Source organism: Melanotaenia boesemani, chromosome 6 (genome assembly GCF_017639745.1).
Source record: "Melanotaenia boesemani isolate fMelBoe1 chromosome 6, fMelBoe1.pri, whole genome shotgun sequence".
Classification (NCBI taxonomy): Eukaryota; Metazoa; Chordata; class Actinopteri; order Atheriniformes; family Melanotaeniidae; genus Melanotaenia; species Melanotaenia boesemani.
In genome coordinates, this window is record NC_055687.1 from 17,979,490 (window position 1) to 18,000,575 (window position 21,086).

General features: G+C 39.5%; 1 protein-coding gene across 1 annotated transcript; it reads left to right on the forward strand.

The window, feature by feature from the left end:
* The first annotated feature begins 13,260 nt into the window (after positions 1–13,260).
* crabp2a (cellular retinoic acid binding protein 2, a) lies at positions 13,261–20,696 on the forward strand. Its single transcript, XM_041986805.1, has 4 exons — positions 13,261–13,591; positions 17,619–17,797; positions 18,381–18,497; positions 19,992–20,696. Exons 1-4 carry the CDS (start codon positions 13,510–13,512, stop codon positions 20,040–20,042), a joined length of 429 nt encoding a protein of 142 aa, XP_041842739.1. The 5' UTR covers positions 13,261–13,509; the 3' UTR covers positions 20,043–20,696.
* Positions 20,697–21,086: the final 390 nt, after the last annotated feature.

A 21,086-nucleotide genomic window follows, 5' to 3' on the forward strand; every position in this document is an offset into this window, starting at 1 on the left:
CCACTTACAGAGCTTTTCTCTCTCTTGCCGTCTGTGTCCTATTGGGTCAACAAACATGTGCTAAAAACGATGCTCCCTGCAAGCCCTCCACATGGAACAATGGATACAAAACATTCCTCAGACGCCATGTCCCTTCTGGATCTCCACATTCTCTGGATCACAACGAATGGGAGAAGTTCATTAAGAATTCTGGAGGCTGCAGCAGACCTACTCAGTCGTTCCTCAATCCAGATGACCTAGACGAGGTGAAAGCTGTGTGCACAAGCGGAGGAGGCAAGGTGTATAAGGATAACCTGTGCATCAGCCAGCAGCCTTTTACCTTTGTCACGGTGAGGAGTGAACCAGGAACCTGTGGGATCAAAAGGGTCACCAGGGAGACTAAACATCTGATTTTGGCCTGTGAAGTGTTGGAAAATCAGTGCTTGCCAGTCCACTTTGAAGGAAACCCGACAGATATAAAGCCAAGCAACAATGCCAGAGGGTGCCAGGACCCAAGAAGCAAAAGTCATGCTCCCAGCTTCAAAATGTCATGGATCTGGTTGTTTCTTCTTCTTATTGTTGTTTATAGCTTTTGACTGTTTTTAATCATTATTTGAGGAACTAAAAGAGACTACAGTTTTTATCTGAGGACAGTTTTACACCCCTTTTTTTTTTCCTGATATTTCATTTGTTTTTAAAACAGTATTAAATCTGAATCTCATTCACAACATATCAGCCACATCTTGAAGAAGATTCTGTATTTAAAAGATTTATTTTTGTTACTGAAGTTCCAGCTTTTATGTGCACCAGTCGTTTACAGAAATATTCATATCTTTTGATGAGTGGCCGACTTTTAAATTTGAATAAGTACAGTGTTCATACAAAAAGGAATTTACTTGACTTGAATTTCCTCTTATATAAACTTTATAAAGTGTTACAGATCTCTGCAAGATAAGTGGTTTGATAAGTTTGACCATAAAGAATGTTTTTGGCAAAATAAACAAGACTTAATATTTTGTACAAGCATCCAGTGTAAACTTTTATGAGACCCTTCTGGCCAATCAGAAAATTTCCTCTACTTCTTTCTCAAAGAATTCAAGTATCCATAACATGAAAAGAGTCACTGATTTATGTTTCACTACTTAATTAGTTTAATTAGTTAGTTTTTGCTTATTGCATGTTTGTTTTGCCTTAAAATAACAGTGCAGATAAAATGTAATAGACCCAACTGTGTTGTAAAAAACATTTTATTCCAGTTGTTGGTGTTGATGGATTATTGTAAAGCAAAACTGTGTTGTGCTAGGCCAGAAATCAAAGTTGTAAACTGCTGGGTTTTAGCACCAGGGAGGTCGATGGCCATTTCAGACCCTTTTAATGTGCATTGCAAAAGTTTGTATTTCAAAACAAGCCTGAAATCACAATTACTTTCACATGCTGCTTCACATGTTGTCTCCATCTGCTAGAAAAGCTCTATCAGTGTATTATATGTGGGAGAAAGTACTGCTATATAAAGAAAATGTAACTTGGTTTTCAAACATTAAACAAACAAACAGCATTTAGCAGCAATTTTCTATTCACACAGTAGCCGTTCTTGTAAATTGTATCTTGAGTTATGCAGATGATACACAACTTTATGTGTCTCTGTCACCAGATGACTGCAGTCCAATAGACTTATTGTGTCAGTGTCTGGAGCAAATAAACACCTGGATGAGAGAGAATTTACTACAATTAAATGAAAACAGAACTGAGATTATTTTGTTTGGTAGCAAAGAGAAGAGGGTCAACATTGGTAAACACCTGGAGACTCGGGCTCTTAAAATCACTGACCAAGTTTGTAACCTTGGAGTGGAGCCACATCAAAGCTGTCACTAAGACGGCTTTTTACCAGCTCAGAAACATCAACAGAATTAAAAGTTTAGTGTCCCAGAAAGACCAAGAGAAACTCATCCATGCATTCATCTCCAGTAGGCTGGATTACTGTAATGGTCTTTCAACAGGACTTCCTAAAAATAGCATTAAACATCTTCAGCTCATCCAGAACACTGCTGCTAGAGTTTTAACCAGGACTAAGAGATCTGAACACATCACACCAGTTTTGAAATCTTTACACTGGCTTCCAGTCAGTCAAAGAATAGATTTTAAAACCCTTCTGATCGTTTACAAATCCCAGAATGGTTTAGGCCCAGAATACATCTGTGATATGTTCAGAGAATATAAACCTAGCAGAGCTCTTAGGTCCAAAGACTCTGGTCAGCTAGTCCAGACCGGAGTCCAGACTAAACATGGAGAAGCAGCTTTTAGCTGTTATACTGCAAACAAATGGAACAAACTGCCAGTGGAGATTAAACTTTCACCAAATGTAGACATTTTTAAATCCAGGCTAAAAATATTCCTCATGCGCCTATGTATGAATTCTGCACGGTAACTTTTTAATTTATCTTGCTTTTAATAATTTTAACGTAATTTATGATTTTATTGTGATTCTTGCTTTTTGTTGCTGCATTTTAGTATTTCTTAATATCTGTAATGCTTTTGTTTTATGTAAAGCACTTTGAATTATCCTGTACATGAAATGTGCTACACAAATAAACTGCCTTGCCTACAATGTTAATGAAATAAAATCAAATATTTATGAAAAAGGATGGAAATTTTAGGATTTACTACTTAACAGTAACAATTCATCAGAATGAATTTCAAAGCTGTGAAACTGTCTTCCTTCTGAACACAGAGGGAACCATATCAGAAAATTCCCTTCCATCAGGTGAACAAACAGAAAGCAGGATTAGAATCTCACAGCTTCTAGATGGTGATGTGAGATAAATCTTCACAAATTACACAATAACTTCCATCCACGCACCTTTAATGGTACTTGATCCAGATTTCTTGCTTATAAATTCTCTAACTTTGCATTCTTAGCTCGAGTGTTTAGCTTAACTGGACACAGCTTCAATTTGATGACTTATTGTCCAAGTTATCTGTTTTTATTTTCAGCCTCGTGACAACCAGGAACTCAACAGGAGGACAGACTGAGCTGAATTAGCTTCTTTCTTTCTTTGTGGAGAGTTTGCAATGACCACTGTCATTGCAAACTCTCCACTGCTCTGAGAGTCTAAGGTTGGCCCTTGGTATGTGCAGACAAATGCTCACAATACCAACTGAAAGAGTCAATGCTCACAAATTGTTTTACAATCTTTTTTTCCCATTTTTAAAAATTAAATCAACTGAGCATTATGTTTTATATCACATAAGATATAACACACAAGCCTAAGGATGTGAGAGGCATCACATCTCCCTGACAACTGAAATGGTGATCTTAAAGGTAGTTATCAGTGTGACTGACTACCTGTCATTCCTGGCACTCTTATATATGGACACAAGTCTTAGCTCACCATATACCAGAACACACAACACACAAAGTAACCAGAACTGCTCTAACAACTCTGTAGGTGTTTATATTCTGAGCAACTCATCTATAAAGTGGTCAAAGCTTTGCATAACTGTTTTTTAGCATTTTTTTTTTGTAAATATGGAATTAAAACAATTTGTGAGTGTTGGTATCTTTTTCTTTTCAGTTTTGGGATTTTTTGTCTCGTGAGCATTTTTTATGAAATCACCCTTGGAGAATCCTATCTGACATGGGCAGGGGTCCGAAACCTTTACAAATCCAAAGAGCCATTTTTCCCTCAGCCCAGCTACATAAAACTCATTTAGAGCTTCAAATGTTACAAGACCTTTTAAAAAAAGACTGCTTATAATTTTTGATAAATATCTGCTATAGGAAATTTGTTGTTTCTGAAGAACCACATTTTTATTTCTATTTTTAGTTTTTAAGAATAAAGTAAAACATTAAACTTTTGCAAAGACAGACAGACTTTCTTCTATGGGATGTAGATGTTTGTGGAAAATTATGCAAAAATAAATAAATAATAAAGCCTATAAATATAAACCTAATAACAAAAAAAAAAAAAATAGATTTAAAAAATTCCTTGGTACTTTCAGTGTCGTCATGTGGAAAGTCAATGCAATTATTCCATGAAAAAAAACTGAAAAAATTCCAAAAACCTGCATTTGTTATTATACCTTTATTTAAAAATATTAGTCAATTCTTTAGCATTTTTAGCCATGTATTAAGAGCCATTGTGGAAGGTCCAGAGAGCTGTTGCAGCTCCGGAGCTGCAGGTTGCAGACCCATGGACTCGGGGAACTAAACATTTGACTGTTGGTAAGTGGTGCTTCTGCATGTGGTTTCTGTGTGTTCAGAGCCAGTGAGCAAGAACTTTGTAAACAAAAACTTATTTAAAAAAAAGACAACGTGTTAACGTGTGCAGCCCTTATTTAAACAGATTTATCCACTAAGAAGCATCACAAAATGTAACACGTATAAGCTACACTTTATTTCACAGGGTATACTCTTTGTATCTTCATGTGTAGTTTTATAAACAAACACTATCCTGACAAACTACTTGCCACTTAGTAAATCTGAAGTCTTTCTGACTACACCTCAGAAATATAACCTTTAAAAATGTCTAAACTTGAAAGCCAGTTTACCAGAAAAGCCCATCTAGTCTTGTGTAGATTACAACACTGAAAACTGCTGCCACTCAGCAGGTCTCACAGTAAAACTGGTTCTTGTGGAGACTCGAACATAAACACTTTTTTGAACAAACTTCCAGATATTCTGACCTCACCTGTCCCCGCAGGGATCTGAGCGGGCCTGCAGTCACACAAAGCTGAGTGCACTAAACAGAAGAAAACACTAACAACAGTTTTATATGAAGTAAGCATGTGCGGAGAGGAGAGGAGAGGAGAGGAGATGGAGAGGAGAGGAGAGGAGAGGAGAGGAGAGGAGATGGAGAGGAGAGGCATGCACCATCTGCCTGCCATCACTAGATGGCACAAGAGCTGTTTGTAAACACAGACCAGAGCAAAGCTTCAGCACTGCACCATTGTCCTGTGTATTTATTTAAATTTTAATATAATTTGTAAATTTATTTTTCCTGATAATCTTTACACGATGTGTGTGAATTCCTTGGAATAAATTATTCAAATATCACTTTTAAATTACTATTAAGACCCTCCATTAAAAAATGCTGCATCGTTCACTTTATACTATGTTAAATAAAAGACTTATAATCAAAGACGGGTATACTTGTCTGTCAGATTTTATAGTTGGTAGTTCTTGTTATAGTGAAACTAAGTCATGAGGAAAAAATAAATGTTCGTAGGTGCACTGACAGACCTGGAAAAGAATCTGGCAAAGAAAATTTATAAGCCATTTTACAGTATTTTGCCCCCTAAAGTTTAAACCACCTAGTCAAACTGAGCAATCAGGCATAAAAGCCACCATGAGACCTGGAGTTCCTTCGTGGAAATCGGATGACATTGCAGAAGAATCAGTGTAGCAACACACCAGTCAGGTTTTTATGGCAGATAAAAGCTATCCTTCACTAAAAGACACATGACAGACTACTGAGAATTTGCTAAAAGGACACTATACAACTCTCAGACTGTTGACACCAACATAATCTGTTTTGATGAAACAAAGACTAAATTGTTTAGCTGAAATTCCCAACAACGTGTGGAGGAAGCCAGGCACTAAACATCACCATGTTACTGCCATCCCTGCAGACAAACACAGTGAAGGCACCATCCTTGTTCTGTGGGGATGGTTTCCAATCACGAAAGCTGAAACGGTGATTGCAGAACAATTTACAGCTATCCTGTTAGAGATCCTGTCCCAGAATGCTCAAGATCCCAGGATTAACAATAATCTAAGAATCATCAAAACACAAGAAGGACTTCAGAGCAACTAAAGGGTCTTAACCAGAGCATTGTGGAGTTCCTCTGGAAAATCATCCAGCCTGAAGAAGCTTGAAGGTTTCTGCCAGGACATAGGGGTGTAGCAAGGTCTGAATGCTTCAGTGAAAGGAACATTATCATCATAATTTCTTGATAAATGTACAAAAACAATTGACAAAAAATATTTTGCTTAACTCTGACTCTTGAGTCTGAAATTTAACAGAATATTTAAAAAAAAGTTCTGACAGGACTATTTAATTTAAAAGAATGTTAATACAATCTTTAAAGCATCAAACCAGGATTCCAAGTATCTAAATCTTTAAGACCTCAAAATCATGCGGACAAAGCCCAAAAAAATCTGAGCATAAAACCTAAAAATTGTTGCAGTTGGTTGCAGTGAAAAACCCAAATCTGGGACCAGTAGGGAGGTGAAGAATAAAACTTTCATTATGAACTTTGATTAACTTAACAAAAAAGAAAGGTATTTCAATTCAAGATCATTCAAATTCAACCTAAATAGCAAAGGGTTGGAAATAAAACAGAAAATATTCAAACTAATACAATGATGCAAGGATGAAAACAGAACTAAAGAGCCTGGATTTCTGGAAAAGGGTCATATGATGAAACATATAAGCAGAACATTATAAATAATATAGCTGACTAAACTGAATCGAATACTCAAGAAATCAAGTGTTACACCACAAAGTGCTTTACATGGAAACCCTATTACATAATAAATTAAACAAGCATGAAAATCCAAAATCAAGGGCAACATTAAGATGAAGAGACAAGGAACATGTTACAATCAAGAACATATAAAACAAAAAACAAAATAAAGGAAAAAATAAACAAGCAAGAATAAACAGGGAACATGTTGACATCAAGTGAAAACAGCTGTTGTAATTCTAGGTTATGAAATGAATAATGGAGTTAATGTCGGGATGAGTATGTGTGATCAGTCCCGATCACAGATTAAATATCTGAGTGATGTTGGTGCTGCTGAAAACCAAGATGGAAGAACAGATGTCTCCACTTGTAGGTGGCAGAGACACGGTTTTTAGTGAATCTGGACAAAAATGACCAAGCAGAAATTATCGGAACTTTGTAGGTAGTTGAAACATGGACAAAAACTAGACGAAAAATAAAATAAAATAAAATAAAATAAAATAAAATAAAATAAAATAAAATAAAATAAAATAAAATAAAATAAAATATTAACAAGCCTTAGCACTTGTTAGTTAGCCAAACCATACCTTTATAGAAACATGCATCCCTGAGCTTCAGCCCTCTTAAGCATAGCTTTTTTTAATTTCCTGCCCCATGATTTAGTTGAGGAGGAAAAGGAATACAAGTGATTTTTAGTTTATAACTCAGCCCCCTAATGTATCTGTTATCCTTTCAGTTTCTCATAGGCCTTAGGCAAAGTCATAAGATCATGAAGAAATCACAGGACCACTTAAACTTAATGCCATATTTCTGCTTTCTTCCCTGAGGCACAGCAGAACCATATGAGAGCCTCCTGCTAAAGAAAAACAATAGAACACATAAATTTGATACCACATTGTCAGGTAATGCTGCAGACTTCAGGGACACATTCTGCCTACATCTAACAGCAATGACCAGAGGTTGACCTCCATTCAAATTATTCAACCTTAGTATTTCCAGATCCCTGACATCACACTCAGCTGTGCTTCTAGTCTAATGAGATGAATGCTTGTATGCACAGAGTTTCTGAACACACGCAGACTGCTGACACAATCATGGCTGAGGAAAAAGCAAAAACGCACAACAATCGTTGACTCGGGTCGAGAAGGAAAGGCTGCAGGAGAATAAAAGAATGAGCGCAGAGTGAGAGGCAGCATGAGGGTGGAGGGCGAGGATGCAAGTAGAAGGGGGGGTGATACAACCCAAAGATGGCTGCACTTTATTGAACTTGTTAGGTTTTTAGGAACAAAACCCCACTGACATAAAGTTAGGAGAAAAGCAGGGAAGGTATGGGAACAAGCTTTTGTTTTTCTTCTCAGCTTTCTCACCCACTTCATCTCACTGTACTTTACTCAACCTTCCTCTATCTCCTCCATTTCCTTCTTTGTATGTTGACCTGCTTCTTCTCCTCCCTTCTGTTGTCCTTTGCTTCCTGCCTGCTGTTGAGTAATTCAGCGTCATTCAGGCCATACAAAGTGGTTTAACAGTGCTGTGGTCATGTAGCACCTCAGAGGGACCCATGAGCTCATTAAAACTGTAGGTGGCAGTGACATGGACAATAAAAACAAAACAAAAACAAAGGGGGTTAACTTTGATAAAAATTGCATGTGTGAACAAGTCTAGATTTAAGATCATTGTGACAGGATGAACTTTCTGTCTCAATATACACCTTCACCTCTCCTCCTTACTAATTACTCTCTGGCTCTTGCTCTCCTGCTGTCCAGACCAGAACAACTCGTAACAAAGGAGCACGATAATTAGAACCACAAAGGCATGAGGGGGAGGAAGGAGGGATTTTATGAGTTGGAGGGGGAAGGAGGAGGCTCTGATGGCCAAAAGGAACAGCGTGTGAGTAATACAGGCGTCTGGGTTCAAATGCATCAATAACCAGATTCAGTCTCTTGTCCACAAAGATTCAGCTTGAGTCATACTCACCAATACACTGTCCACCAGGACTTTATATCTAAAAAAATTCCAAGTCAGGGTGATGCTATGTGTGTGGTTTTGTTATTAAGTCATACTTTTGTCTTTATAGGTTTCATTCCTATAAAATAGACTTGAACTAGGACAAGTAATAATTAGTAATAAGAGTAATTATAAATAAGCAACAGCCACATAAATCCGGTCTTATCTTGCCTTATAAGTAACTTTTGAGCACAGTTATTAAGATTTTGGCATTTTAGCAGATTTACACACACGAGTGGAAGTTTGTTTTCAGGCACTGAGTTCTTATCTCTTCCTCTCTGCTTGTCAGCCTCCTACGTTCTCTGCCTCCCATTTCCACATTAAATGCTGCCATCCTTACCCCTCTAATCAAACCCATGTGGTTTGCTGGGTCAGCATGCCAGGAACCTACAGTGCACACACTTTTTGGCTGTAAATATGAATGTGTCACTCTTGCTGTTTGTTGTGCAACAGAGAAGTGGTTAACAGATGTCTTGGTTTGTGGCCCATTAAACTAAAAAATAATAATAATGGCTTTTGCATCTCAGAATGTAATGTTTAGAGCCAGGGGGAGGTTCAGTTGTCAAATATTTCATGCTTAAAAAGTAAGGATGCGGACAATAACTCCAATTTGTGTCATATGAATGTTTTGTTTTCTTCCCTGTTCTGTTAATCATCTCACAGCCCCATGTGGAGGTCTTATGCTCATGTTGGTGAAGGAATAAATAATGTGAGAAAGATACAGTAATTCATGGGACTTTTATGTGGCTGCATAAGCACTTCTTGCCCGGTTGCTTCCTTCTAGGGTAAAGGCCAGTAATAATGACTCCAGCCAGGACTTGGTGGTTTGGAAGGCCAGGGTCAAGTTCACATCTGGAATTACTAAGGATACCAGGGTGAGAATTTTTACTGGAAGTCAGCTGGATGATAAAGTGGAAAAAGGCACTGAAGTGTAATTTTTCTGTGGGTTGATCACTTTTACATTCACACACACACACACACAAACTGTAACTTGTGCAGACATGTTGCTGCCACTAAAAAGTAGTGATTGCAACAACATTTTGCATAAGAGCCACATCTGAAACAGTACACCACCATTTCCAAAGAATAATTACTCTGAGCAAGTTTTTAATCCTACATCCTGGTCAGGGTTCTTTGGAACAATAAATAGTCTGGATGTTCTACTGATATGGTTAAAATCTGTGTCATTTGAATGAGGAGCGGAAATAGGAAACAATAAGCAGCGTAAGAGGAAGTAAGAATGGAGATATGGCACAGGTCATTCTGGTGAGAGTGTTGATACAGGGCTCAGTCTGATTTGAATAAAAGACAGATTCCATAAACCAACGGAGAAGCAGAGATTTGTTTCTGCTCTCTGCCACACGCAAGTTTGTTTTTGTTTTCCTTTAAGAATCAACTTGTAGCAACCTGTTTAAATTGCACAAATCTGGTAATTATTTTCATTGTGAATAAAGCTCACAATCTCAGAGCAGTATTAGACTTTTTTTTCAAATTGATTGACAAACTGTTAAAATCTTCAAAAGGAAACCACACACTGCACAGCACAGCTTCTTCCTCTGTGGGCTGCACTGCTTATTCTCCTTCTCATCTCAGACAAAGTGACATTAACTATTGTTGATGCTTGCAGTCCATGAGCTTGCAAACAGTGATGTGCACCACAATTGACATAATAATGCGTGGCACACCCAGTCATGCTGGTTCATCTCTGTAAGGATATGTGTGGGGTGTGAAATGTAAAGAATTTAAAATTATTTCAAATTTGAAAAACCATAAATAAAACATGGAAAAAGAAAAAAAAATGAAGGAGGGTGTTGCTGTTACTGTATCATTTTCTCAGTAGTGACACTGTAGCATGAAAACTGCAGGCCCTCAGGTGCTGGTTTATGTCACAAATAAACATGATTAATCCATCACATGAGTGTACAGGCCATAGTTGGTTAGCAGTTCAACTTATAAATAAATAAATAAATATCTGATATAAATATGCACTTTCTTTCTGCTGTTTTTGACTTACCTTTTTATAAGCTTTAAAGAGTTTGTATAAGCTAAAGACATTACATATTGCACCTTTAAATATCTTCTTCTTTGTTTGGTGTATTATGTAATTAAAAATATCTTTTTTCTAACTGATACAGATTAGTTATATAATGTAAAATGCCATAAAACAAAAACAGCTAATTCAAGGAAAAGCATAGCCCATATTTGTAACTCGATGGGAATCCAATTCTAAGCTTTTACTTTAAAACAATTTTGCATGAAAGAAAAGTAGGATTTTGATAAAAGAAACCCTAAGGTATCTTTTGTTCTTTCTTTTTTTTCTTTTTGGCATTTTGTCCATATTAGTTACACTGTTTCAGTTTTATATTTTTTCTTGTAATGCTGAGTGCGATTCTGTCTTGAACTTAGGCTGATCTTAAATTAGTCACACTACTTTGTTTATCTTCCATGGCCTGTCAGTCCCTGTGATGTCAGGTGATATCAGTTAACAACAATAAACTCAGTGTGAGAAAGAACACAGTAAGAAAAAATGAAGTGAACAATATAGGCTACAGAAGGATAATAGTGGCAGCATAAGGAAATAAAGGTGATTGAAGTAAAGCTGGCACTAGAAGAGCAAACTAATACTTCTTACACCTCTATAGACAGAGGAGTCTCTCGTCTTTCATTGCTTCTCAACTTTTCCATCTTTGTCAGCTTTTGATCTTCTAGGTCTCTTTGTCCCTGCCTATCTTTGCTGACTCACTCCCTATCCCTTTCTCCACAACAATGAGATAAAAAATTACCTCCACTCCAGTCTCTAACTTTCTCACTAACTTCTCTTCTCTTTCTTATGCTTTTCATCCTTCTCTTCACCCCTTCTCCTCCTCAACATGCTTGAGGAATGTGTCAAAGCTGCACAAAAGAACAAAAGCTTGTCAGTAGGAGCATGGAGAAAGAAAGAGAGGAGAAAAGGGGGAGACAGTTGGGTGAGGTAGAAGAGAGACATGGAGGAAAGAGGAATTGAGGGAAGGAATGAGTGGAGAGAATGAGTTTGAGAGGAGCAGAGCACGGTTGATTGGACCTGAATGCTGAGCCCTGCTTTGTCATCACGTGCTGACATGCAGCATCACACACATTTTGGAGCTCTTTATCAAGCCCCTCTCTGAACTGCTCACACACAAGATGGGTGAGGCTGTCACTGCACTACATGGATTCACTGGCCTTTGATTCATCTCTTATGCCATGGTAATATGCTAATAACCCTTAGAGTAAAGATGAATTCGCCCTGCACTCTCTTGTATCCTTTGCCAATTTGAATTTGGTGACATGATGGATTCCCACCTTTTCTAAACAAACGTTATTTAACAGACCACCATGGCAGCAGTGTGGCAGACTGCTGTCAAACTTTCACATATTATTTTTACACTAATTTGAACCCATCTTGTTTGTAAACTACACCCTCTCTATCAAGTCAAAGAGTTAAAGCTCAAAAAGAAAAGAAGAACTTTGGAGATTGTGATATGGCCTTCATGTGAGGACATGCCGTGACTGTAGCATGGTGTGTGGCCAATGACTTGTGTACGAAAGGAGAATGTGAGAAAGCTTATCAGACAGAGCTGTAGATTTATTTGAACGCAGGTCGGTGCGTAAAAGCGCATATCGTTTTACCAAATATCACTCTGAAGTTGTTCACCTTTGTGAGTCAGTAGGCCATTGTTATAAGTCTGGCACTGAGTCGTTGTATATGCGGGTGTGTGCATGCAACCTAAATGATTCTCAAGGGGATCAAATCCTGATGATACTCCCCCTCCCTGTAATCGCCCGGGTTACCTCACACTATTTCGCCGTGCAGTGTAGCTGATGGGATCATCCATCAAGAGTCAATAGTTAACGTCGGCTTTGTGCAGTTTCCATCCATCATCAGCTCATGCATGCATGCGTGGTTGTGTGTGCATACGTAGATTGTGTGCGTTTGTGAGTGAGTGTGTTCTTTATTAGGCTACCTCCGACCCCGCGGGCCCCTGACCCTGCCCCGTCTGACAAATCTCCTCCTCCTCTAGCCCCTTTCTTCCGTCCTAACAGCGGGGGGGAACAAGCTTTAAGGGAGACCTGCGCCAATCCCACCTTTTATTTTAATCCCTGCCTCTCCCTGTATCCTTCCCTCATGAGTATTCTTTCCTCTGACACAGGCCCAGTTAAATTGAGAGCCCAAAGGTCGCAGCCAGTAGCTGTATCCCATTACCACCGTTTTTATTTTTATGACACAGCGCCACGGCGCACAGGAGACTGGGGTAAACTTGGCCTCTCTCTCTCACACACACACTTTCTTCCCTCGCGCGCACTCTCTTCCCTCAACAAACACACACACATACAACGGCTCTGCCATCCACTCAGTCTGCCAGTCTGGCAGTTGACTAGTTCTTCCTTCGCACCGCCCTGCCAAGACGACATGTTCTGTCAACAGACTGGCCTGGCTATATCCTCCCTTTTCTTAAAAAAGAAAAAAAAAAAACAAAAAAAAAAACGTTGACTGAATCCAAGCAGTTCATTCAATCATGTGATTTTATGATGTGTGGCAAAAGACAAAACGTATAACATCTTGATATTTAGCTTTATTGTATTATTTTACTGAGGCTTCAGCAGAGCGCACGGCCAATTTAGCTGTCTCCGGGTTGCGCGCGGATCAGAGGCGTTTCCAAATGCAGCTCTGAAATGCACATGTTGCCCTCAGGGGCGTGGTCAAGATGGAGCACCGTGGACCGTTTGCCTGTACTCTGTTGGCCTCTGGGGCGTGCCCGTAAAGAAAGAGGCGTGTGCAACTTCATGCAAGTATAATTTCTTTCCGAATCATTCTATTGAAGCGCAGCCGCTTATAACGCGCACCAGCGCAAGATAAGACCTCTGATTGTCGGTCACTCATCCCCGGAAGAGTGCAGAAACAACTGCTCAGGAAGACTTAAACCAATAGGATCCAGCGCCGTCTGGTTGAGATTTAGGGGTGATAATTGAAGCAGTTTTGACTCACAGACAAAACTGTCCCACCAGACTTGGACCTGACAGTTTACCTACCTGCAGCTGAACATGGAGCGCAAAATTCCTGATTTCTCTGGCACTTGGGAGATGAAAAGCTCTGAAAACTTCGAGGAACTCTTAAAAGCTTTGGGTAAGTGATAGAAAAGGGTTCAAATAATTGCCTTCTATCTTTGATTTTTCTGTTGCATGGAGATTTTGACATCTCTGCCTGATGACACAGATCAGACGTGTCAGCTCAAACTGTGCCCAAGCTTTCTCAGCACATTGTAGGTCAAATCTTCCCTTGCATCCGTGCACCATGCCTGGATCACTCTGTACCGCGTGGGTGGGGGGTCTTTTGTCATTCTGCAGAACCCAAACCTCAGTGCTTGGCCCCCAGCCAGCTTCACCCTTTTTCTCTCATCTCCCCTTTTGGCCTGTCCTACTAACACAATAGAGACAAACGGCGGCACATCTGTCTGTGTCACAACCCCAGAGTGTGTGTGCGTGTGTGGGTTTTGAAGAGGACCGTTATGACACAATACAGTGCAGGACAGTAGCATTATTATCTGAAGTGTCAGACAGGGAGAGGGACAAACACCTGCTGCTGACATTCACAGTTTTTTCTGCCTCATCACTTTAAGCTTGGAGTCTGCAAGGCGTCGCAGTGTAAGAGCGTGCATGGGCGCGCGTGCACAGATTATGAACAGTCTATCATAGTCGTTTCTCATTATGAGTTTCCAGCGCACACCTGGAGTTCATGTCATCACGTAGCGCACAGGGAGAGATATGATTGCGCCAAACAAGGCTGCTCTTTATCTCGCTCTCTCTCGGACACACTCAGTTAGTCCACAGCATGCGGAGGTCAATGAAAGAGGTGACAAATGGCGCTACTGTCCAGAGCGCAGACACACCACAACAGTGAGGAAGCGCCCATTCCTGACGTACCAATTAGCGTGCAACTTCGGTCCAGTAAGCCCGTCTATTTGTCTCCATCCCTCTTTGTAGCTGTATGTGTTCGAGGCGGCAAAATGGGAGGAGGGAGGGCGATTATAACAAAGGATACGATGGCGATATGATTAGATGGCACCCTGCAAATTAATGAGAGGTCAGGGTTTCTGTATGAATTTGTACCTTCGACATATGTGTGTGTGTTTCCATGAGGTGCTTTAGAGGCTTATGTAATAATTAAGGAATGCTTGTTAAACTCTAAAAAAAAAAAAAAAAAAAAAAAAAAAAAAAAAAAGGCAATGTGATAACGCAACCAAACTCTCACACTCTCTATGAAAGCAGTTTTCTCAGTTTACTGGTCTGGAACATTTATGTCTATGTTCAAACCAGCAGTTACCCATCATCTCAGATGGCTTATATGTCATTTCCAAACAATCAAGAGTCCACCACTCTACAGTGAGAAAGATTATTAACAAGGGAAAATTAAAAAAGACAACTGTCTATCTTCTCAGTATTGGGCATCCCTGCAAGTAGCCTCCAAGGCCAAATTGCTTTATAATTAGAGAATCTGCAAAAAACATAACAGAAAAACACAAAAGCCACATCTCAGACTCTACAGGTAAGTAAATGTTCATGTTCAAGTAAATGTTCAAAAGTTCATGACAGCACAATTAGGAAAATACTATATAGGTTTTGCTTGTTTGGAAGAGCTGCCAAGAGAAAGACTCTTTTTCTAAAAAGAACATGGCAGCATAGCCGCATATGAACAAATTACAAGACTTCTGGAACAATGCTCTTATGGCAGAGACCAAAGTGGAGATGTCAGCACCATGTCCGGTGAAAGTCAAACACATCATATCAACACAAGCTCCTCATATCAACTGTTAATCATGGTGATGGAGGGGGTAAAATTTGGGTTTGTTTTGCACCAACAGGTCCTGGACACCATGCAGTCATTGAGTGGATCCTAACCTCTATTGTATACCAGGATATTCTAGAGTCAAATGTGAGGCCACCTGTCTGATAGTCATACAGCAGAACAATAATCCCAAACACACAAACAGCACAGCAAAAGTGTTGCAATGACCCTGTTAAAGTCCATAAAATTGATTAAAATGCTGTAATAGGAGCATAATCAAATACCCACAAACCTCAATGAACTGAGCAATGTAGTAACAAAAAGTGAGACAAAATTCCTCTGCAACAATGCAAGAGCCTGATACCACTATTACTTCAAGATATTGTTGGTAAATGTGACTAAAAGCTGTTGAAACATTGGTGTATTTAGATTAGTTTTATTAAATGAAGACAATATAATATTTCATGTATTGTTCATTTGAGGTTTTTACCTTATTTATCTATTACCTACGCCCCCCCCCCCACACACACACACACACACGCACACCACACACATGTTTCCTATAACATACCATTGCATTGGTATGACTGACAGAGAGGAGTGGCCCCTGATCCCTCATTTCATTGGGGGCACATTGCAGCTGGATACAACCTGTCAGCACCCACTACCTTCTCTCTCCATCCATCCTCTCTTTCTTTCCTCACTCCTGCTCTCCTCCCGCTTTCTTGTCTCCCTGCCCCAAATCCTTCCTCTGCTCTTTGACCTGTGACCCTGACTGTCTGTCTAGCTGCGACTGTGTGTGTGTCCCCAGTGGTCAGAACCGTGTGAATTTGAGGGTCATCTTAAACTTTTAGGATCTTACAGTTGCCTAAGAAGTTTGAGGCTCCTCTGTGGGTTCCAAATGGTTTACAAATGAAGACACAACCCTTGTTTCGAAGTCCATGTGGAGACGGAGGACACACCATATGAGCTACATACATGGCTCATATTGACAATAAGGAATGTTTGATTACAATCATTTAAATGATTCTGGCAGTTAAAGCGTTATATAAGTTGCTATAATATTGTAAGAAATACATCATCTATACATCTATCAAAAAGTACAAGATTTCCCTTTATAATAAGTATCAGATTAAGAGTCTTCAACAAAGTACCAGTAGTTACCTGCTGCTGTATTTCCTTCCTAATAACATGATAACAGGGAAACCCAGGTTCACACAAGGTAATAGACATGTGACACAGTGACAATGCACATGCAGTACTGAGTGTCATACAGTGTATAGGCTGAACATCTTGATGCATGCTCAATGACTGTGCATTTCTCTGCATATATATTTACACTTGGTGACAGGTGGGGATGTGTGTGAGGTAAGAGGTGTGAAACCTAACGCAGCAGTGCATACACACTTCCCCTCACACTTGGACTGAAATCTTCACACACCACACACAGACCACTGACCCTCGAGCGTCTGAGAACCCCCACCCCACCCACCCGACCCCTACTCCACCTCAACAGCGGTCTGCACCTCGCTCCCGTCTCTTCCCACTCTGTAACGTCAGTTTTCCTCCTTTCTCTTTCATTTTCCCGTAAAAGCTTCCACGTCCATTCTTTTCCTCCTTTATTCAGAGTTTAGAATAAGTACAGGGAAATTAATAACCAAGCAACTCATATAAAAACAAACAAACAAAACAGAATTGTAGCTTAAAAATGTATCTGTGTGTGTGTGTGTGTTTGTGTTTGTGTGTGTGTGAACAGGATAGAAACATTGTTAAAAGCTTGCTTATATAAATATTTGTGAGCAATAAATCACAAATACCTCACATTCAAAGAAACATGTCTTTTATCCAAGCTTATATAAAATTAGCATCATCCTCCTTATTTTGATTCATGAGTGTCTTCTCTTCTTGTGGTTGCTGGAAACTGGAAAAAGAAGAATAAAAATAATCTAGATTGCAGAAGGAATCCCCACATTAGTTCTTGTGTTCGAGTCTGAGTGTGTGTGTGTTTATGTGTGTGCAAAGATGATTAAGTCTGGTGGGAACGCAGATGTGCAGACATGCTTTGTCTACTGACCTCATTGTTTCCTCTGCCATCATTATTAGACAGAGCTGTGCAATGCAAGTCTGCTTCCTATACCCTAAACGTGCAGGAGAACACCGGGTGTAAAATACGCAGAAGACCTAAAGTCTTGTTTGCACTGTTCCTTACAGCTTTAGAACTTGAGCTCTACTCTACAAATGTCCCAAGATGATCAGCGTTTTGATATGAATTATTCTGATAGAAGCGCTTCATATTCAGACCAGCAATGCAAAAGTGATATTTACTTTCTGTTCTCCCACTTCTTTTTTTGTTGTGCATGTTTTTCAGGTGTGAATGTTATGCTGCGCATGATTGCAGTAAAAGCAGCCTCCAAGCCACTGGTGGAGATCACGCAAGATGGAGAGACCCTCTCTATCAAAACTTCCACCACAGTCCGCACCACCCACATCACCTTCACCGTGGGGCAAGAGTTCAACGAGACCACAGTGGATGGACGTGCCTGCACGGTACACAACACATGGACATAAACTTTTCCTAAATGAACTTCTGTTCTACTTTATATGCCCACACAAACCTATAAATCAGCAGAAGAAATGTGCTTGTGTGGGTAGGGAGCTGTCCAAATGACATCAGTCTGTTTTAATTTGGCTTGATAGCACAGCTTTATTAGCTAATAGCACAGCTTTATCCCTCCCTTGCTTTCTGATGGCATATCATGCTACACGACACTCCTTCACACTCTTTACAGCCCTTTCAACTCTCCAGTCCCCCGCTCTTGCCCTTTCTTGCCCTCCGTCCCTCCCTAATTCTACCCATTACTTTCCCCCTTTTATCATTGATGGCCTCTGTTTGGCCGTCTCCAAAGCAAACACATGCAACCAGCCAGGGCTTCACTCTACTTACGATGAGCACATCACAAGTTATCACCTCTCAGTGATCACCCTGCTGGAGCTTTCCCTCTCCATTAGACACTCCCTCATTAATTCCATTTACCCATGAATAACATTTTATTAATCTGCGCATCCATTCACCCATACGTCTAAGCATCCAGATAGGGTGTTTGATGTTTTTTCTCCTTCATGAACTCAGAGTTTTCCACATTGGGAGACAGACAGCAAGATCAGCTGTGAGCAGACTCTGCAGAAAGGAGAGGGACCCAAGACGTCCTGGACCCGAGAGATCACCAGTGATAGCAAACTGATCCTGGTAAATCTACACAGACGTTCCACTAAAGGCAGAAAATTAGTTTAAAAATCACTTAATTGTTGATTACATATTACTAATTAAAGTGCAGCTGTGTTGTAGCCCATGCACTGGGTTTCCCAAATACTTTTCTGTATCTACACCTAAATGGTATGTACAAAACAATTTGACTACAATGAATCATAAAGTTTAATAGATTTTAGGATTTCATGTGAACTATTACAGCTCAATAAGTTTGGGTCACATTAATATACATGCCAACAGCTGTCAGCTGAGCATACACTCTTCTGATGAAGATGCAGAGTAAAAAATTTGCAGACCTTCAGTTAAAATGTGCTTGTTGAATCTTAAAGTATTTTGCAGTAGTTTGTGGCAGGGAAAATAGTTATGGTGTGGTGTGGTAACACACTGAGCACAACTACACACAGGTTAAGGCATAAACATGTTTGTCAGATGGGTATGCTATTTTACGTTTAGCTGTATCTACATTACTGCAACCCAGTATATTTAAATAAATAGCAACTGTATAAAGAGATGGGGTACAGTAATATCTCCTTTTCTTGCTTCACTTAATTGCAGCATAAAACAATTTGTCCCCAAGTCATGGAGTTCTCCCTCCTAGTGTCTTGACTAACTCTTTAACCACTTCTGAAATAAATGTAAAGTTCAGAGATATTAAAGTTCAGAACACTATTATATTATATTATATTATATTATATTATATTATATTATATTATATTATATTATATTATATTATATTATATTATATTATATTATATTATATTATATTATTTATTATCTTGTGTGCCTTCATAATGCTGTGACTGACCAAACCACAGTTGGTCTGTTTGAGACTGGAAGAGGAGTGGAAATATAGCTAGACAAATGGATGTCAATCATCCCATTATTGTACATCTACAGTAAGTTAATCTACAGGGACTCTGTTGCAAATTGACCCCAAAACTTTGTCTACTTGCAAAACAAGCAATATCACAAATGGGTTCCTACAGAAAAGGCGCTGTGGATGCATGCACAGTGTACTTGCAAATCATAATGTAAGCAAAAGGAGTGAATTTTTAACTTCTGTCAGTATAACTACCTGACACGCGCAGATCTACCTGTGAACTAATTAAACTGAAGGTGATGCACACAGGCAGCTACCACCGCCTTACTTGCAGTAAATGGTTTTTTGATTGAGTAACCTGTAAAATAGAACAAGAATTTACGAGATGCTTGCTTGAGGGTTGGCACTAAGAAGCCAGCAGTAGTTAAAGTTCATGTGTGAGAGGCAGATGCTTATTTCTGGGTTCTAAACACCCCCTCAAAAAAGTTTGGTTGAAACAGCATGGTGTAGTTGAAATTATGTTGTCGGAGTTAAAAAAGAGTTTTTAAATAGATCAGCATTAATTGCTGTTGTATGGAATGTTGCACTTTTAGGAATATTTTAGCCCTGTCAATGTGAGTATCCACATTAAATGCCCCTCTCTTTCTTTTCAGACCATGAGAGCAGATGATGTGGTGTGTACCAGGGTCTACGAACGACAATGAACAAGAGCACTTCTCACGTTTCATCCTCCCAGCTTCTCTTCCCTCTGCTGCATCACCATGTCTGTCACAACACTACTTTCTCAATGCTGGGAGATAACAACCTATAGTTTAATTCCAGTTCCCCTGTTAGCTTCACCATGTAATAAGTGTGGTTATTGTATCTAGCATGTAATGTATACACTATAGTCTGAGCTCCTGTGTTTTCCATCTGTCTCATCAAACTTAACCAGCTGGAGTTTTAAACATGAATGTACGTGTTGCGTTGTTAGCTTGATTTGCTCTATGACAGCTCACGTATTTGTGTTGTCTGTATGTGTGTGGGTGTGTGTGTGTGTGTGTGTGTGTGTGTGTGTGTGTGTGTGTGTGTGTGTGTGAGTGTGTGCAAGTGCTGTTTGACAGCAGATGAGGTGTGAGACTATATTTGTAGGTGTGTAAACCGTATGAGCTCTTCCAGTATCAGGTCAGTTTTGACATGTCCGTATGACCTCTCTGTTTCTGTAACTCTGCCCACCAACTTTTTCTATCTCATGATGTCATTTTATATTTATTACTACACTAGACTTGATTTTTACATTGTGTCTCTTTTATATTAAATATGATCATAGGAAAATAACACTTTCTATGGGAAAAACATTAAACCACGTAATTAACTCAGCTTGATTTCGACTCTTGGCTCTCTTGTGCTGAAAACCATTAAGAGCAGAAAAGCATTTATAACAGTGCCTGTGTTTTATGGTTTGTGAGTGTAGCTGCAGAATGTGTAAGCATTAGATGGCTCCATCTTATTTTGGGATTTCTGTCAGCTGTCTGCAACTAGAATAACTTGTTTGTCCCCTCCCTTTCAGGATCTCTCGCTCCCTTCTCAGTTTTTCTATCTTGCCATCCCTCCCTCTGTCGACGTCAATCGTCTCTGTGCAACACGCCCTCGTTATTCCAGACCGATTCATGTGGATCTGCTCATCTTGCAATTTTCCCTGCCAAACAAACACACAAAGTCAGCTGCAGGAAAGCCAGCAGTAGCTCTTGCTGTCTTTTATTTCCATT

Excerpts from the sequence above, each read along its gene's own strand:
- crabp2a (XM_041986805.1), top strand. The coding sequence starts at position 13,510 with ATGGAGCGCAAAATTCCTGATTTCTCTGGCACTTGGGAGATGAAAAGC. Across the intron at positions 13,592-17,618 it reads GGAACTCTTAAAAGCTTTGG|GTGTGAATGTTATGCTGCGC; the intron begins GTAAGTGATAGA and ends CATGTTTTTCAG. Across the intron at positions 18,498-19,991 it reads GTGATAGCAAACTGATCCTG|ACCATGAGAGCAGATGATGT; the intron begins GTAAATCTACAC and ends CTTTCTTTTCAG.